Here is a 19,479-nt window from a genome sequence, read left to right as displayed (position 1 = left end):
TTTAGGATTTGAGGATGCTCTGATTTTTGATGTGGAAAGATGATTTATCAAAGTCAAAAGGGATTTAAAAGAGATAGATTGGCCCTCGTTAAATTTGATCAGAGGCAGACTGTAATTAAGATAACCACCATTTTAGAAATGTTCCTCTCCAAGTTGAATGCTCCTATCAAATCTTCAAAGGAAGCACCCATGAGGAAAGTAAATATGTGTGATTTGTGAACCATGAGTTGTTTGCCAGTACTACTGAAATGCACTCTCTTATTTCATAAATAACCTCCATGCCTACCGAATGCTGCAAATGAATCGTCAAGTGGTTGGTTTTCACAGTGCCAAAATGAAACAAAAGCATTGAGTGTCCTGAAGAGCAAAACTAACTCCAGTAATCCCTGACGACGTCTGAGTTCAGTTCATTTTAAAGTGCCTCACTTGAGTCTCCAAGAGGCACAGATTGCTTTGCGTTTACCAAGTGTGACACAGTTTAAATATTGTTTCAGAGGCCTCTGCAGCCTGCCAAGCTAAATATCTGGGGAAGGCTTGTTGCAACATAAACCTTGTACCCACAAAACAAAACAGCAACAAAAAAAACAAATCTATAGCCAAGGCCTCAGGTTTTTGGAGCCTCACATTGAGATCATAAACAAACAACCAAACAGACATCAGGGCATCTGTTTGTCTCCCTCCCCAGGATGCTTTGCTGCGGCTGGCGGCGGTTGTCGACGCACGCTCCCTGCGAGCGGCCCTTCGAGACAGCATACAGGAGCTGCTACCCAGCACGGTAATGGAACACAAACACACACAGATTTGCACAAACAGTTGAACATAATGGAAATTTTCTTGATTTATCACCTGAAAAGAAAAAGAAAAAACTTCCTGTTAGTATTCAGTGTAGTGGAGCTAAATGCCTCGGCCCAGACGTAAGACAAGGGAACACAGACCCAGGCCTTGTTGCAAATGGATGAGGCTCATCGCTCATTAAATTAATTAAAATCTGATTAATATTACAAATGAATGTGCAAGTAAATGTGTGTGTTTTATTCTAGGAGTGTGTATGTGTCTACATGCTGGAGGAGACTCGAGGCTGCTATCTGACGACCCCCCACACGAACTGCCACTGGAGGGAAAGATCAGGTGTGTGCTGCTTATGTGTGTGTGTTTCTATGCAGCCAGCCGCAGATGTTTCGTCTCCGTGAATCACCGCTGTGCGTGCGCTGCGGCGAAACCCAGAAAAGCGATAGAACAAGGGTGAGATGAAGGGGGGAGGAGGGGATGGCTGTTTACTCTGTGTGAAAAGCAGGTGAACCTGAATGAATATGAGCCACACAGCCCAAAATCACATCATCAACACAGAGACAGGAGTGTCACAGACAGAGAGAGATCTCATCATCAAGACGTATCGTGGACCCTCTCTGTCTGTGTGTGTGTGTGTTATCCTCTCGTTTTTACCACCTCTGACTTTCTTCTCTCATCTCCCATCTCTATTGCTCTGTCATTAAAACTCTCCCTTCATCTCACTTTTTTCGCTCTTATTACACCCCCACCCCACCCCCACCCCGTCTCTCTGGCAGCCTCTTTCCCTCTGTTGTCATCTGCTATTCCACCTTCCCACCTCGCCGCATCAGCCTGTCTGTCTTTTCGTCCTTTTTTTCCCCCCTCATACTGCTCTTTCCCCAGAAGAGCAATGAAGCACTAAGCCGGCTGTGTTTCGGTCTTTCTGCTCCCGCCCCCACCACCACCTCAGCAACCACCTCCCCTCTCTCCGACGCTCCCCCCTCTCTCTCTTTCACCTTCAATCCCTCTCCCCGTGGAAGCGTTGCAGGGCTAATAGCCGAGGTGACAGTGCCCGGGGTCCCTCAGTGAGACACGGCGATCCTCTCCTCTCTTAAGTGCTCTCTGAAGCTCTACAACCGCGTGTGCCGCTGCGACTGCTGCCCAGGCGCCGGCAAAAACCAACACTACATTATTGATGAAACTGTCTGTTTGTCAGACAAGAACCCTTTTTCCAACACCTCATTGTCACACAAACATGGGCATCACACACAAACATGCTTATGCAGACACGAACAAGACGCAGACCACACACACATACTTGCAAGCACATTTATCAGGGCTGCATGCAGGCTAGAGGTAGTGGGGATATTAAAAGAGCTACAGGGCACTTTGTTACTTTTCTCTCTCCAATTCACCTGCTTATATAAGCCTGTTATCAAGACCTTGGCATAGACACACACATGCACAAACAAGCACAAACATCCCCACACACACACACTCTCTGTGAACCCATCTGAGAGGCAGAAGGCCACGTTGTTTGAGCCTCATTTCAGCCCTCTTTCTAATACATACAAGACCATTAACTGGACCCTGACACACACAAACAAGTTCAGCCAAGACCTCTCCCGTGTGTGTTTTTCCTGTGAACTATGTGTTGTGTACAAGATAACTGAAGTCTCTCAGCTGCACAAGCTATTGTTAGAAATACTGCGGCAGGAAGATGCACAGCCTAAGGTTTCAAAAAATACACAATGCAGTTGCATGTACTTTTTAGCTGTAGGTTAGTTTTACCTCCATTAAACTTTTACCAGGATTATTCACATTTTACTGAACATGCAGATTATTGGCAGATCGCAATAAGATGGTGTTTGCCATTATGTATAGTTATTGTTTTGACCACATTCAGTTTGTAAGAATTGTCCTATATTTATGCACGTCATAAAAATAGTTAATATTTTGGTTCAACTCTTCAGTTACTCAACTTTTCATTGTTAGCCAATCAAATTACGTGACACTAGATATGACTTAAAATGTACAATTTATCAACAGCAATTGGCCTGGCAGTACACAGCCCCCCCAGTCAATACACATGACTACAACTACAGTTCAAAAAAACTGGGAGGTCTGCTATTCAATATAAATGGCCCATGCTGATATAATAATGTGTAATTTTCAGTCTCCTATTCACTTAACTGCAATAACACAACCTGCTAACATCAAATCCACAGCTGGAAAATATATTTGTACAAGCATTCAACCGTTACCACAATGCCTGGCACGCTGTGTTTTCCTCAAAGAGTTTTTTGTAAGCTATGTATCTTAAATAGCGCAAGCAGAGGTACTGCAATTCCCCTGCAGAGCTGTGTATTCTTATAACATGATTGAGCAACCATATGGACAAAAAAAACACATAGACTAGTGACAATCATCTGCAACACTTTATAAAGAAAACAACCCAATGCAGCATGCAGTATATCTCAAGAAAGACATAATGATCCAGAATTAGTCTATTTTTTTACATGCTTTTGCACATGAACACACCATCAGCTGTTAGGAACTGCAGTGTTTCTTAATGATGGTTAAGCAACTATGACAAATGGAGTTCACATCATAGGTTCAGGCAGGAACATGAAGTCGTTAGCACCACCTGAATCAATTAATCATCAGCTCATCTCTGTGAGCGCCAACTACTCACCTATACACACACATTACTGTACCTGAGTGTCCTATTTAGATGTCCATCTCCAGGTCTTTGCCAACACTGCTGCTAACTGTTGCTACTGGCTCCCACTGCAAACTGTAAACACATCTCCCACTGCTCCAGCCCTGACCTATATGTTGTTCAATTTGCACTATTGTTGCTGCTTAACTGCTGCTACCTGGCCAAGTGTAGCTGTATCACCTAAAACATATATTGTCATACATGTACAGATAACAGGAAATAACAGGATTGTTCCTTCTTCCCTTGGGTGTTTTTTTTTTTTTTTTTAGGTTTTTTTTTTTTCATGCCCAGTATAAATTGGCTTCATGATTGCACAGGAAATCTGCTTTGAACAAAGACATTAAGCAAAGGTCAACTGTATTTTCCACAGTGGTAAACTACAACAAGGATGTTTCTGACAGATGATTCCTCAGCGAGCCGAAATAAATGGACATCTTTAAAATCAATGCACCATGCAGACATTTGGCTGCAGTGGTTGGAGGCGATTTCAGAATCTGTGAGCATGTAATGGAGGGGACTACTGCACTGCTCTGTGTGTGTGTGTGTGTGTGTGTGAGAGAGAGAGAGAGAGAGAGAGAGAGAGAGGCTGCCAGAGGGTTCAGCAGATTATTATGTGAAGCACATAGATCATAAATTTACCTGTGTGCATGAGTGGAACTGTTTTTCTTCTTTTTGTCGTTTATTTCCATATTCATGCGAGTCTCAGTGTGTGTGTTCACTGAAGTGTGTAGTGACGGCATCACACGTGTGTATTTTGTGCAAATGTGTGTGTCTTTGGCAGTAGTCAGTCCAGATTTTAGCATAAGAAAGCTGCCTTCTGTAGCCACTATAACACACACATGCAGAAGTACACCTTGGGCATCATCACACCTGGTTTCACACCTGGCCAACACACACACTAGCACAAATGGCTGTATTGAGTTCAGATAATTTCTCAAAGAATAATAGGACTATTCATAAATTTTTTATGTTTTGGTTGGTGTCAATGAACACAACGTGTCTGTTTTTGTAATGCTGGGGATTGTTTTTCCATTTGCTGCAATTGTCTTCCAAATCCCCTCTTCCTCTTTGTCTCCCCGGTGTCTGACAGCTGACAGACTGTCTCCCTCTGTTTCTCACTCTGACTAATGTGCTGTAGGTAATGGTCTTTCTCAAACCCAAGTCAAACTCAACTTGTATCTGTCTGTCTTAGGAGTATCGCGGACCAGCTGAAGCGATGTCAGTGTGCTGGCCTCCCTCCATCCGAACTGCCAGAAAAATACAGAGTCTGCCTCGCAGCACCGTTACCAGCACACAGAAGAGGTGTGTGAGTGTGTGTGTGGGGGGGGTTTATGTGCGTCTGTTGAAGGGTGTAGCGAGGGCTTGAATGATGCCGGTGGACAGACAAATGGACCAACATCTGAGTGTGTGTGTGTGTGTGCTTGTTTGAGGATGTGTGAGTGTGTGCGCCTGTGCATGCAGAGGAGCAGAGAGATGTGAGAACGTGGGAGGGAAAAAAAAAACAAATGAAAGGAGGTAGAGAGAGAAGTAGTGAACAAGATGATGATTGCCGAGGGAGAGGTATGGAGCTGTGTGGGCAACGAAATTGGACAAGAGACCCCCCCAAAAAAAAGCAATGAAAGGTCTATGACTAGAGAAAAAACACCCAAGAGCTCGAATGGAGTGGAATGAATAGACTCTACAATCCTCTTCAAATTAACATTTTTGTTTTGTCTAAAACCAAAAATGAGAGAATAACCTCAAGGGATGTAATCATAGAGATATCTTAAAGCACATGTGCCTAACCACCCTGCACTCTGTAGATCAATAAATATCATTCAATAATGTTGCAGCAATAAACATTAGTTTGGTTCCAATGTAGCAAACACATCATTCTGTTGTTTTATCTGCTGTCCACACACACACACAACAAAAATACGCTCTACATCGATGAGAAAAGCAAATGAAAGAGAAGAAAAAACAATGTTATGCAAGGACATCAGGTTTATTTTTTTTCTCCATGTTCATTTCCCCTGCATATTTCTATTAGTATTAGAACATGAAGGAAGAACAAATAAGATTAAGAGCAAGACAAGGACAAGAAAATTAAAGAAGAACGATAAAAGGACCAAGAGTCTGTTTTGTCTGAATTGATGCATTATGTATTAGGAATGCTTTTCTTTTCTGTTCTTTCATTCGTTTTCTTTCTTTCTTTCTTTCTTTCTTTCTTTCTTTCTTCTTTCTTTCTTTCTTTCTTTCAGCTGTTGTCATTCCTATCTTGGACCAGGACAAGGCCATCGCTGTATTACTGGTGAGTGCTTGCTTTCAAGGACATACAGTAGGGTTGCAATAAAATAATAAACATCATATGCCCCTCATTTCTGAAAAGGTATATATATATATATATATATATATATATATATATATATATATACGGTTGAATAGAATATTTGGATTTATTTGATTTTATATAAGCTACACAAATTAAATAAAGTCCACAGAGACAGCACAGCCTTGTCAAACTCATGTACTGGACTGGACTAAACATCTTTGTGTGTTGCAGGTGGGCTGTAATCCACTATCTGATCAGGATGAACTTCATCTTAACATGCTGGAAAAACACGTGAGCTTCCTCTTTCTCTGTCTGTCTCAGTCATAAATGTGGGGGGGGGACAACTTGGGGACAAGAGCTGACTCACTGGTGTTTTATAGAATGGGCCTCTAAAGTATGCCACACCTAAACATCCAGGAAATACAGAACAGGAGGTTACATAAACAGCAAACATCTTCACAGTCACAAAATAACATCACAAAAACAGATATAGAGTTTAAATGAATGTACAGTGAGTGATTGCATCAAATGTCTGGCTACGGGTTGTTCTATTGTTGTGATCATACACATCAGCTCAGTAGGGATTCCTGTGTGAGTCTGGTGACGTTTACCTCAGTGGCGTCTCCATTCATTGTTGTCTGCCGGATGAAAATAAAATGACATCAAACAGTATTTAGTCTTTAATCTCAGCTGACTTCGGTTCCCCTGTCTGTGTGTGTGTGCTTGTTTCTGCACAGGCCTCAGTGGCGTGCGTGCGAGTCCAGGCTGTTCAGACGTCCTACCAGAGGCCTCCCCTCAGCCCCTCACCCATACAATCCCACAATGCACTGCTGCACCTCAATGTCTCAGAACAGGACTACTGCGAGCTGGACCGCAACATCCTGCAACTCTGTGGTAATGTCCACACACACACACACACACACAGATAAGATGTTTGATTAACAACATATGCAAAATCACATTAAATACCTCCTACATCTCTCTCCATTTTGTTCTTCTTTCACTTTCTCTCACACACATACATCTTGCATTTCCTGCACCTCATATGCACAAACACAAAACTCTGAGGCAAACATAATTTCACACACACACAAACACACACACACACTGGTATATGAGAGGTGAGGTATGTTAATAGAGTAAGCCCATCTGGATAAAAAGCTCCATGAATTTAGATGGACTCTGTCACTGGCACAGGGAATGTGTGACAGCTCCTGTGTGAAAACAGAACGCTTTGCAAAAACACTGTTTAAAATCTCATGCATAATGGAAGCAGACTTGCTAATGCTGTCCGTTGAGCACATACACGTACATCAGTATTGTTTTCTCCCTGGTAATTGTCAACAAATATGAGTTGCCTTTAGTCTCCTCAGTTCTTTTCCGGACTCTGCCTTCACCTCTCTGCTTCCCTGCCCAGTTCTTTCCTCCTGCCTTCATCTGCAGTCCAAGCATCCTTCCATCCCTTGTCTTGTCTTCATTATTAGTCCCTGTGTTAGCTGGTTCCCATTCACCCTTCCACGACCTCGCTGTCTGAATGCATCCCTCCCTGGATTGCTTTCTGTCCACTTGCGTACATGCTCTGCATTCCCCTCCTTCCTTAACGCCAATCTGCCCTTGCTCCTCTCTGTTTTTTTTATGTTTGTTTTTTTTAAGTCCCATCACTCCAATCGCTCTCTCTCCCTTTTCTCTTTCAGGTGAGCTCTTTGACCTTGATGCAGCCTCTCTCCAGCTCAAAGTCATCAATTATGTAAGTGGCTGAGATCACTCATACACTCCCACATCCACGTACACACAGTTAAAGATGTACAGTACATGCAAAACATGAAATCCTTCCCACTGACTTATTCCCCTTGTACCATCAGCGCCCATACCACAAGCTTTTTATCACACAATTACTTCATCAGTCTCCCTATAGTATGTCCCTCTCCATATATATAATATACTCTCTGTAAAAAAAAAAAAAAAAGCAAGAGCAGGGGGGAGACATGTGGAAATGTGGAAGTGAAGGATGAGTGGGAGGGAGGAGAGAGGGAGAGACGATACCAGGCTTCAGTTACAGTATGTACAGAAACCTGACAACAATTTAAATGTATGAAATTATTAACAAATTAAGAAAATATAAGATAGAAGGGAATATAAAGCAAGAAAGAGGAGGCAGATTTAAAGGTTACACTGCATCAAAGGCACAAAGCCTCAGTCCATCAGAGAAGCCTAATGGATGTATGCACATACCTGTGATTCTTTTTTCATGCTACTGAGCATAAAGGACTTTGAACTTTTACACTGCTCTTTATTAAAACAGGAAGTATATATACTTTACAGTCATTGTTTCCAGCTCATCCATTGAGAAGATTTTCTGTGTCTTTTGTGATAGTTAGCTGAATTTCTCTGGGTTTTAATCAAAACAAGCCATTAGAGGACATCATCTCAGGCTTTAGGAAGTTGTCACTGACATTTCTGACTGTTCTCTGGCATTTCCCAGACCAAACAATTAATTGATGAGTTGATAATGAAAATAATTGTCAATTACAACCTTTCGTTTCTAGAGATACAGATATTCAAAATATATTTATCTATTTATATTTATATATTTATTAATCTAGTAGATTATCACAAAGGCTCATTGTTTTTTTATACAAAAACAAAAAGTCTGTGGATTTATCAGTGCTTGTTTAATTATTAGACAACAGACAAGACACAGTTTTTTAATCATTAATAATATGAGGAAAATAGTGTTAAAATCAGATTTTACAAATACAATTTGCAGCCTAAGCACTCAGTCTAACTGTTAAATTGTTTTTCACTAAATTATTACTTATTAGAGACACTCTGGTGCATAATCAACAGCTAATTTTCACCTTTTTTTTCCTAGTTTTCCTTTCATTTTCATTCATTTTATATCTTATGTCAGTATCAAAAGAAAACTAAATAGCTTGTAACTGCAGTGATCAGTTCTTGAAGCAAAAAATACTTTCTGGGTGCATGGGGAGAAAAATCAGTGTGAAAATTAGTTTCAACCAAAGTGGTCCTTTTTAAAAATCTAGTCATTTCTCCATGAAAATGGCAAAATCTGAGAGTAGTGAGCAGTTATTATCACCTACCTGACCTTCCCTGCAACTGCTCTGCTTTGACATTGCAGGACTAGCTCTGTGTGGTCAGACAACAACTGCTGCAGCAGCGCAGCCTGCATGAAAACCATCAGCCTTTGATCCCTCCAAACCTGCATTTGTAGTATTTTTCCTGCATTTGGAGAGAGGGAGAGGTTGAGGTGGTGCAAAAGGCTGCAGGGGCTTTAAAATGTATTTTGAATCCGACATGATTTGTTTCGCCTGTTTATTGTTACAGTTGTAAAAAGGAGGGAGGGGAGGAAAAGGAGCGGGAGATTGTTGCTTCTGAAGAACCGTCAGTTCAGTGGGAAGTGCTCGGGGCGGCTCTTATGGGATTAACAGTATTTGGGAAAAAGGGGGTGGAGGGTCTTTTTATTATATGTTGGTTCAGGGACATGCTTGTGTGTGTGTGTTTGTGTTGCACATATATTCGAGTACATGTGTGTGCACGTCGAGTGCTTGCATGTGTGACTGAGGGGTGAGAGTTTTGGCAGTGGCTGGTGTTTATTCCTGTCCTGGTTGTTCTCCATCCAGCTCTGTGGATTACAGGGAGGAATATTGTGTGAGGAGATGCTGCTCTTATAACAGTGTGTGGGTGTGTGAGCATGTATAGATGCTCATGTATACGTGCTTGTGTACCTAGTATTTGTGTCAGCGTGTACAGAGGAGTGAGTGTTTACACCTCAGAGTGTATTTCAGGCTTTGAATGTGAATTAAATGTTTGCCATCACAGACAGCAGCAGGATGTTGGTTGCAGCTCTGCAGGTCTTACAGAGCAAAGCAGCAGAGATGCTCAGTGCATAGACACTCCTTCATTTATACACACGCAGACACCTAAGTGCGACTTTGTCATATTTATGTAGGGGTTTTGAGCTTTCCTGTTCAAAGGAAGACCGTGATCTTGCGCAAAAATCACAGCAGGATAATGTATTTTATGTGTATTTACAAGGTTTGGTTTTTATGATCTGATCACTTATTAAATACAAGGTTTTATGAAATGTGAAGATTGTTGTTGTGAAAAAAGACCCCAGATATATGCACATACTTACCAAGGTTGTCATATTAAGTGCAATATTAACAATAACAGTATATCCATCTTCGAAAATAATTTTTCAAAGCAGACTGTAACTTGCATTGAACATGCAATAAATTCCTCTCATGCATACTATTTTACTCATGATAAAACTCTAGATCGATTCCTGATCATTTTAAATATCTAATTAGTTTAAGTAGTGTGAATTATAGTGGCAGGTTTCACACTTGTAAGTCCTAATTCTCAATTTGATGCCACTGCAAGACAATGAAGGTAATACTGAATTCTTAGCCCACCCCAGCTCCAGTCATTTTCCTTTGTCCTCTGATTTCTAATCCCATCTTCACACCGAGGCTGCGCTGCAAAGAATCGTAAATAGAGGCTTTAAAAGCAATCTGACAAAGAGACATACTTAATGATTATTTATCTTGACTGATGTTGTGTTTGTGTTTTTCTTCAGCTGCAGCAGCAGACTAAGTCGCAGTGTTGTTGTCTGCTGCTGGTGTCCGAGGACAACCACCAGCTGTTTTGCCAGGTACACACACACACACACACACACACACAAATCTCCCCACATCTTTATCACTCTCATACACACTTGTTTTTGTAATCTGTCTTTGAAATATCACACAAAAACAGCACACACAAACACACCAGTTTTCCCACACAATGTTCCCTTCATCTCGCTCCCCTGCCGTGCACACACACACACACACACACACACACACACACACACACAAAGCCATGTTCCATTTTACCAATGACTCATTCACCAAAGAGTAATTTGTACATTAACATTTGAATAACCCATGACCTTTGACCCTTTGTGACCTTTAGGTAGTTGGAGACAAAGTGCTGGAGGAGGAGATCAGCTTCCCGGTGAGGCCAAAAAACACAATAATTCATTAACAATAAATAAATATTCAGTCACTAATTTGTCATTGCATTTGTTTTCCAGTGTGTGTTCATTCTTATTTATTTAATCATGTCAGTCATCCATTCTTTAGGGGGTTCAGTTCACTAAAGGGGTATTCAGAGAGATTTGTTGCAATTTTTAACAAGCATACTTTTAATGAAAGTGTTGTAACCCTTCTTGTAGGTTTCTTTGACTGACATGATAGAATAAACCTCCCACATGTAATCTTTTATAATCCCTGGCAGTGGTTATAATTAAGAAATTTGGGCAGGAGGAGAAATCGTTTCCTTTGGGTCGTTTTAAGTTTCCTGTCTCCGGTTGTGGTGCAGACGTAGCGTTTTTAACAGGCTTTCCATTACAGAGCGAATAGGCTGTGTATCCTGGGCTAAATGATGTGTGAAATCTTGATAATAGTTGGTGTAGAGAGATATTAGGACACAATAAAAACACACCCATGATGGGCTATTTGTGCTAATTTAACAAGGGAGGTAATAGACTTCCCTCAGAATAAACAACCTTTATTTATATATTTTAAATCTCCAGGGACTCTTTCAGTGGTTCTGCTCTCTTCCTGTCTCTTGCCCTCATTACACTGTTTTTCTTTACCTTCCTCCTATGTCACTCTCCCTGTCTTTATCTCTCTTCTTTTTTCTCGTTCGCTCAGCTGATGTTTGGACGTTTCGGTCAGGTCGTGGAGAAGAAGAAGTCAATTACTCTTCAGGACATCAGCGCCGTAAGATCACATCTATCTATCTATCTATCTATCTATCTATCTATCTATCTATCTATCTATCTATCTATCTATCTATCTGTCTGTGTATCTGTCTATCTAATCTAATCTCTCTGCTTGTCCTTGTCTTAGGAGGAGCGCAGGCAGCTGTCCAGTATGTTAGGCTGTGAGATCTCCTCCATGCTCTGTGTCCCAGTGGTCAGCAGGGCCACTGGTCAGGTGGTGGCGCTAGCGTGCGCCTTCAACAAGCAGGGTGGCCAGAGGTTCGTATGTGAAAGTATACTGTAAGATATCATTAACCTTTTTTTTCCCCTCTTTGGCTATGTGCTCATTTTCCCTCATTTCACACAGAGCAGCAGTGTTTCAAGAGACACTCACTGATGAAATCAGTGTAACTCAGTCACTAATGGCTTATTGCTGAAGAATATTTAAAATGCTGGATTGTCAGTGTGAAGATGATTTGGCTTTTTCCTAAATCCTGGAGCGCTGACTCATGGTAGATACAAAGATTTATCTGGCAGCGGCTTACAGTAATGTTGGGACGGGTGGCCTGATTGGTTGAGCCTAACAGCTCAGATTTATTGGGTTTTATAGCAGCGGAGAGAAATCTGCCTCTAACCAGCAGAATGTGCCGCGTGCTCCTCATGAACGGATACCATCACTTTAGGGCCAGTGTCAGATCAGCCTGTGTGTGTGACCATACAGATGGCTATGTGATGATCTAGAGTCAGGTCATGAGTATAACAGCGGCGGGTGGCTTGGCTGCCTGGTTTGGCACCATGTCTTGGCATCTATTTTTGTGTGTGTGTGTGTGTGTGTGTGTGTGTGTGTGTGTGTGTGTGTGTGTGTGCGTGCATTGCCGGGAGTTATGCTGCTATCTCCTGAATACAGAAATCTGCACCCCAGCTGTGTATGTCTGTGTGTTTGTTTCTTTTATTTGTATTATTTTTAACAGGTCGTCGGCTGCTGACATTTTAATTTTACATGTCTTTATATAATCTATCTCTCTATCTCCCTCTCTTTGTCAAGCAACATACCTCTCTACTTATGTTAAATAGCCGGGAGATTGACGTATTTTATCCTGTTTTTTTCCCCTAGACACACTTCACACACACCTCATGAGCACACACTCTCACACACAGATCCTCTCCTTTGCACACTTTTCTCTCTCTCTCTCTCTCTCTCTGAAGACTGAGATAGATGAGAAGGGATCATGTCCTATAATTTCTCCCTCTGCCAGTGGCACAGATGACAGAGTTGGCATCTCATTACCATAGTAACAGTGGCAGGATTATGGTTGCAACTGCGCATAAAATGTGATAAATCTATCCCATGCTTCCAGCTCAGTCATCCAGATTTTAGTAGAGACATATATCTCAAAGATACATCCCCTCGTCATATGGATTGCATAGTCATATGCAGATTTTCCCTCAGAAACGTGTCATTCAGCCCCTTACCTTAGGACACAGGTGCATGAAAACACCAGTAATGGGTCCATAACTCAGTTTTGGTGCCAGAAGATGAGAACACTACACCATCACAAACCTAACTGGATCTTGTTTTATGCACAGAGCAGGTTGAGAATGCACAGTAAAGCAAAAGTAATGATCATATGATGAACCTGCATCCTAAGCAGCAGTGTAAGAAGTTTATAAGATGAGTTTCTGTGTTGACCTATACGTTGGTAACAATGTTAAGGAGGCCACAGTTGGTTGTTGTCTTAAACTGCAGCCAACCCCATGGCAGAGTCACATAAGACAAACAGGGTACACACATTCTTACATATAGTCCTTTTCATAAATACCAGTTTCTTTGTTGTTTCGTCTTCTGGTCTTTGAAAATGGATTCCTGCTGCTTTTCAATCCAGCTCCAGAAATGGAAACTATTTTCTTGCGTGACAGCCAAAAAAATGAGCTGGTACCACAGAAAATAATTCACCAGCCTGAGTTACAAGGAGACTGAAGGCTGTTGCTCTGTGTAACTCTCCTGAATGTCAGCCGGCAATGTGAACTTAATTGCCCTTTAACTGAGCTTCCCAAGCTTTCTCCAAAATCCTGCCTCCTTTGCTAAGATTCCTGGGAGTCTAAGCTCAGGGCAAGAAAGCCCTGATAGTATTAACACTGCTGTTGACGTCAACACAATAATGTGCCACTGCCCTCTGTAGGCAAAGAGAGGTAACTGCAGGCAATTACTGGCATCACTGTGGTCACTGCAGATAATTCCATTCATCAGTCTTCATTTGCCTGCTTCAGTGCTGTCAAGTTCACACATCATTTCATTTTAAAGGAGAGGGACAGTTGCATTCACTGCCTGCAGGAAATCAGAGTTTGGTTCATTTTCAGTCACTTAGACACACAGTATTACAGTAACTTCGCCTAAATTCAGTCTTTTAGTGGTGATTCTTTCTTCATCTGTGTTTTCAGTTCATAATTACACAGCTCCCCCTTTTTTTTAGCCCTTTTTCTGTTTGATCTATTAAATGCAGTGGTGGAAGAAGCATTGAGATCTTTAATTACTTAACTTAGAAGTACAGAAGTCTTCTCAACAAGACTTAATTAAAGAGAGTGTTATACTGTGTTTATTATGGGAATATATTACTTTTATGTTTAATTGATAATGCATAGTTCAATTCTTGAGTAAATGTACTCAGTTACATTGTCTAACCAACAGTCCAAAACCTAAAGATATTCACTTTACAATGTTAAAAACAGAAGAAGCAAGAAATCCTAATAATTATGACACTAGAACCAAAGATTATTCTGGTTTTTAAAAAAAGTGAATCCATTAGTCCAGCTATTGATTAAATGGTTTCTTAGATGGTTTTGAAATGTATTAATAGCAGCACAAGATGCCACAAATATGTATATTTGGTAGTAAGGCACAGCAGTCCATCTAAATTCAGATTCACCATTTGACCGTGTGTGTGTGTGTGTGTGTCCTCTCAACTGCAGACACACAGAGGCAGATGAGCATGCCATCCAGCACTGTTTCTGCTACACTTCAACAGTCCTCACTTCAACTTTGGCCTTCCAGAAAGAACAGAAACTCAAAGTGGAGTGCCAGGTATAGTGCACGTGCCCTCTCGCTTGCTTGCTCACACACTCTCACACATAGTGTATGCATACATAAATATACATGAGGCTGCCTTTTAAAGAGCTTTTCATGTCCTCTGTTTCTCTACATAGGCACTCTTACAAGTGGCCAAGAATCTCTTCACACACTTGGGTAAGTCTTTCCTTCACTCTCTGTCTGTCTCTGTGAAGGAAGAACATCGTAGGACAATTTGTGTTAATGGCCGATATTTAAGTGATCACCTAATGAAACGAATGGCGCACATAATTGAATGAGATATTACCGACCCTAAAGGTGATTACACCCAGGATCATAACCATAAAATCAAAAGGGCATTTCAAAATGATGGCTCCACCTCTTTATCCTATAATTACACTGTGAGGCATTTGGATTCTTATCTAACAGTAAGCACCAACAGTAGAATAAGTCACCAATGATTCATCATGATTGCAGCTACAACAAATTGATCCACTGGTAGAGCAAATTGCCTCTCACTGTACCGAAGCGCTGATTACAAAAGCTCTTATCAGTCTGTACAGCTGATCTACCGGTACTCGTGGTGTGTAATCTCTGTTTCTGTCTATCGGGGCTCTGCTGTATTTCTTTAATTTCCTCTCTTTTCCTTTTATTTCCTTGCTCACCCTCTCATTTTCTCCCTCTCTCTCCCCCTCTCTCTCTCTAATTTTTTCAGATGATGTGTCAGTGCTGTTACAGGAAATTATAGTGGAGGCCAGGAACCTCAGTGATGCAGAGATGTAAGCCCTCTGATTCATCTTCAAAGGGATGCTTCAGTGTGTGTGTGAGAGAGCGAGTGTGTGTGTGTGTGCAGTGTGAATGTCTTTATCTCCATTTGCAAAGGCTATCTCGGCAATTTGTTCTTAACCGTCTTGCCTCATTTAATAAAAGTTACAAAATGACCTGAGATGAAATGAGATAAAGAGCTCTCATTTTCTCAGCTTTGCTCTGCTCTCCGTTAACCCTCTAATTCTGCTCTAACTCTGTTCCTACAGCTGTTCAGTGTTCCTGCTGGATCGTGTCAGTCACGAGCTGGTGGCGAAGGTGTTTGACGGGGGCGTGGTCAGTGACGAAGAGGTACGACATGCTGCTTGTTTGTGTTTTTGTTTTTTTTTACAGTATAATGGCGCACCTGTGTATTTCCTGATGTAGCACCCAAAGGACATTCAAAAAAGCTGTCATGAAAGACTATCAGTAATCTGGAAACTTAAAGGACTCTATGTCATCCCTTGGTTCAACCCATACTGCTCCGCCTGTTTCTTAAAAATGCTCTCTGTCACAAACCAGGCCAAACTCAAAGGCACCACTAACACTGCTGCCAAGATAGTAGGTCCTCCCACACCCAAACTCCAAGAGCTCAGTTGTAAGGCCATCACACATATCGCACACTTCATTGATCTGCTCCCTGGACACACGTCGCTTTATAAAGCCTGGCACCCTCAGCTATAGCAGACATAAACAGGGTGACTAGCTAAGCATTTTGTCCTCATGCTCTCTTACCCATCACTGTCATGGGCTGTGTGTCCTATTTTCATCTTGTGTCACCTGGTGTTATTATGTGCTGCAGTGTCATATTTTCATATTTCTGCCTGTCATGGTTGTGTGATTGTGTTGTGTGCTAATTGTTGTACAGTGCTGTGAAAAAGAATTTCCCCTGAGGGACAATAAGGTCTAACTAATTAACTAAACTAACGAAGTATGTTTACGGTGTATTATTAGTGAGTTGACAGAGGAGAACTGACAGAAGATAAAGGGGTAGGGAGATGCAAGATCCCCATTCAGACTCAAACACAGGATATTGTCGGTGCCCGAAACCCTTTAAGCCACCAGGACAAAAAAGGTAATAGTAACTAATGTCTCTTGATGATGATGTGTGTGTGTGTGTCTGTGTGCGCGAGTGCAGAAGGAGTTTCGTATCCCAGCAGATCAGGGTATTGCAGGCCACGTGGCGACCACTGGTCAGATCCTAAACATTAAGGACGCCTACTCACATCCTCTCTTCTACCGAGGCGTGGACGACAGCACCGGTTTCAAGACTCGCAACATCCTCTGTTTCCCCATCAAAGACGAGAACAATGGTAACAAGAAATTCAACACACACACCATATCAAAATCAATCAAAACTTAAAGAGCTGTGCAGGTGACTGACAAACTAATAATAAGACAGAACAAGTGTAAACAATAACACAAACTGGACACTAATGCACACAAAACATAGAAACAATAAAAGTGAAAAAATGCAAACAAAAAAGATTAAGAATTAAAACCTTTATAACAAGAAAACAATCATTAAAATGGCCATAAAACATTCTAATCACAGCCTGAACAGGAGCTAATAGGTTGTGATCAGAATGTTTTATGGCCATTATTTAATTACTCTAGTTTATTATTATTATTGTTATTATTATTATAAGATATTACACATTCAGTTACTCTTGGACAGACTGTTTTAGCAGCTTGATACTTCAGCTATTTTTTCTAGTTGGACGTAATGTGTAACATCTGTGCTCTGTAAAGGGAGGTGCCTAATTATCCATTTAGAGTCTAATAATGTACTAATAATGCACTAGCATGGCCGCTGATAATGGCCAGCGTTTTGTTACATTATTGGTCGATGCTGCTCTATTGTCCTCTGCAGTACATACCTTCTCTTCCTGTTTTCTAAAACCAAGCTGCATTTCCACACAGGTGCTTTCTCAAAATAGCGCAAAGAGTTGTTACATCACATCCCTGTGTCTAAATGATGGCTGTCTCTCCAAAGTGCATAAGTGCACTTTGGAAAGGCAGCCATCTTCAGTTTGTTCCATACTTAGAAATTACAGAAAACTTAGAATCTGATGGCGCTCCCTATACTCCTCGCTGTATCCAAGCAGAGAAACTTTAGATCCTGTGTGATATAGGAAACTGTAGGCCATATAGGCTCAGATTAGGAGTTGAAATTCAAACCTTTTATGTCCAATTAGGTTCAGCTCCAGTGTGAAATTAATTTAGGTTAGCAGATTTATTTGATTCAACGTCTGTTCGGCAGCTCTGACCGTTGCATTCAGTGCTTCATTTTCTCGTCCTTGACTCTCATCCTCTGATTTCCATTTTTCCTCATCGTCAACTTTCCCTCCCGCCATCAATCTCTGCATCCCTCACTGCTCTCCTTCCTCAACTTGTTGCCCCCTCCCCTCAACATCCCATCTTCCTTTTCTCACCCCTTTCCTCCCTCCTTCTTTCCTCCTGGCTTTCTTTAAATCCTTCTTCCTCCAGAGGTGATTGGGGTGGCTGAGTTGGTGAATAAAATGAACGGGCCGTGGTTCAACCGCTTTGATGAGGATCTGGCCACAGCTTTCTCCATCTACTGTGGTATCAGCATCGCCCATGTAAGTCTCATCTCCCACTGAAAGAAAGTCTTGCGAACTGACTTTTTATAACCTTTAAATTTCCTGGTTTTGTATGTTGAATGGCCACAGACGTCTGATGGAGGAGGCATTAAATTGTTCCTATTATGTTTGTTGTGAACACACTCCACTTGTTGTTTAGTGTATCATTCTACACAAAGAAAGAAATAAGCCCAAGCTGTAAACTAAGCAATATAAACACAGAGTAAAAAAACTACATAATTGCCAGAGAAATATTATCAGTTGCAAATTAATTAATTTCTCACTTTACAACAGAGGACAGCCTCTATTACTTCTTCGTGTTATCTCTGTTAGCAGCAGCAATCAAAATGTACGAAACAGTAAAAGGGAATAAATGCAGCATTCCTACAGCCGCACATTCATCTTCATTAGAAACAATGCTAGGTCATTAACTCAGCTGGATTTTAAACATAGCTCCAAAAAGAAGAATATAATGTATAATAATGTCATCATTAACTGCACAGAGAGGGATAAAAGAAAGCATTTACAGTTTATCCATCATTAGGACTCTCTCACTCTTTAAAGCAGTGTGGTAGATCTGTTGTTAGTGCTGTTCAATCGATCCTGTCTGGCAAAGTGGGATCAGTTCAGTGGGAGCTAAATGCTCAGTCAAGGCAGAGTAGTGCAAAGTCTCGAGGGAAATTTAAAGAGACTGGGTTTGTGATGGGACTGAGTGGCTTTTATGGTGTAGTTGGTGGGCATTGTGTGGCTGCTGCAAACCCATTAACACAGCTGAGCTGCTGTATGTGGCTCACAAAGACGACGGTGAAGGTGATGATGTTTGTGACAATAGTGATGATCATAAAAAGAGGAGAGAGGAGGCAGCGTTGTGCTGCACTGATGTCATCCAGAGATTTTGAAAGATTGTAATGTTGACGTCTAAAAACACAATATTTATAATCTCAGATACATATGTTTTTTTATATGCTGTAAAGCAGGTTTTTTCAAAAAGTGATGATAAAACCTTTTACTAGAACACAGTGGGCACATTGATTGTAATTGATTTCCTCTGTGTGACTGGATTGATTTCTCTTGCCTCTAACAGTGCCCTCAGGCAGTCATGCAGTTAATTTGAGTATTTTAAAGGATTTAAAAATGAATGGAATTAATAATTGACCAATGTTCTTTCTTAAACTGATAATTACATGTTTACGGCTGATTTCACATAATGTTCCATAAGAAAGACACTGTAAAGAAGACTGGCTTAGAACAGAGGCACAACATACTCATTGGTGTAGTGTGTGAATTTGACAGGGTAGTGTTTTCTCAAATCAAACATGGCTGCTGTTCACTCACCGGAAAGAATGACCACAACGTGTGACCGCGATTATCGCCCGCCAAAATATCTGCCAGCTGCTTTGCTCACTTGACTTCTTGTCCATTTTCCTTGGCTGCCAT

General features: G+C 41.2%; 1 protein-coding gene across 1 annotated transcript in view; it reads left to right on the top strand.

Moving 5' to 3' along the window:
* LOC108886601 (cGMP-dependent 3',5'-cyclic phosphodiesterase) overlaps positions 1 to 19,479 on the top strand; it is a 144,871-nt gene that overhangs the window by 114,861 nt on the left and 10,531 nt on the right. The window contains 18 exon segments of the mRNA XM_018681559.2: positions 686 to 775; positions 1,041 to 1,068; positions 1,071 to 1,128; positions 4,683 to 4,792; positions 5,731 to 5,780; positions 6,033 to 6,092; positions 6,539 to 6,695; positions 7,496 to 7,548; positions 10,402 to 10,476; positions 10,779 to 10,820; positions 11,522 to 11,590; positions 11,720 to 11,850; positions 14,539 to 14,650; positions 14,773 to 14,812; positions 15,351 to 15,414; positions 15,670 to 15,751; positions 16,578 to 16,752; positions 17,930 to 18,042. Coding sequence (XP_018537075.2) covers positions 686 to 775; positions 1,041 to 1,068; positions 1,071 to 1,128; positions 4,683 to 4,792; positions 5,731 to 5,780; positions 6,033 to 6,092; positions 6,539 to 6,695; positions 7,496 to 7,548; positions 10,402 to 10,476; positions 10,779 to 10,820; positions 11,522 to 11,590; positions 11,720 to 11,850; positions 14,539 to 14,650; positions 14,773 to 14,812; positions 15,351 to 15,414; positions 15,670 to 15,751; positions 16,578 to 16,752; positions 17,930 to 18,042 — 1,509 coding nt within the window.

This window comes from Lates calcarifer, linkage group LG21 (assembly GCF_001640805.2).
Source record: "Lates calcarifer isolate ASB-BC8 linkage group LG21, TLL_Latcal_v3, whole genome shotgun sequence".
Lineage (NCBI taxonomy): Eukaryota > Metazoa > Chordata > Actinopteri > Centropomidae > Lates > Lates calcarifer.
This window is presented reverse-complemented; position numbering and strand designations above follow the sequence as displayed.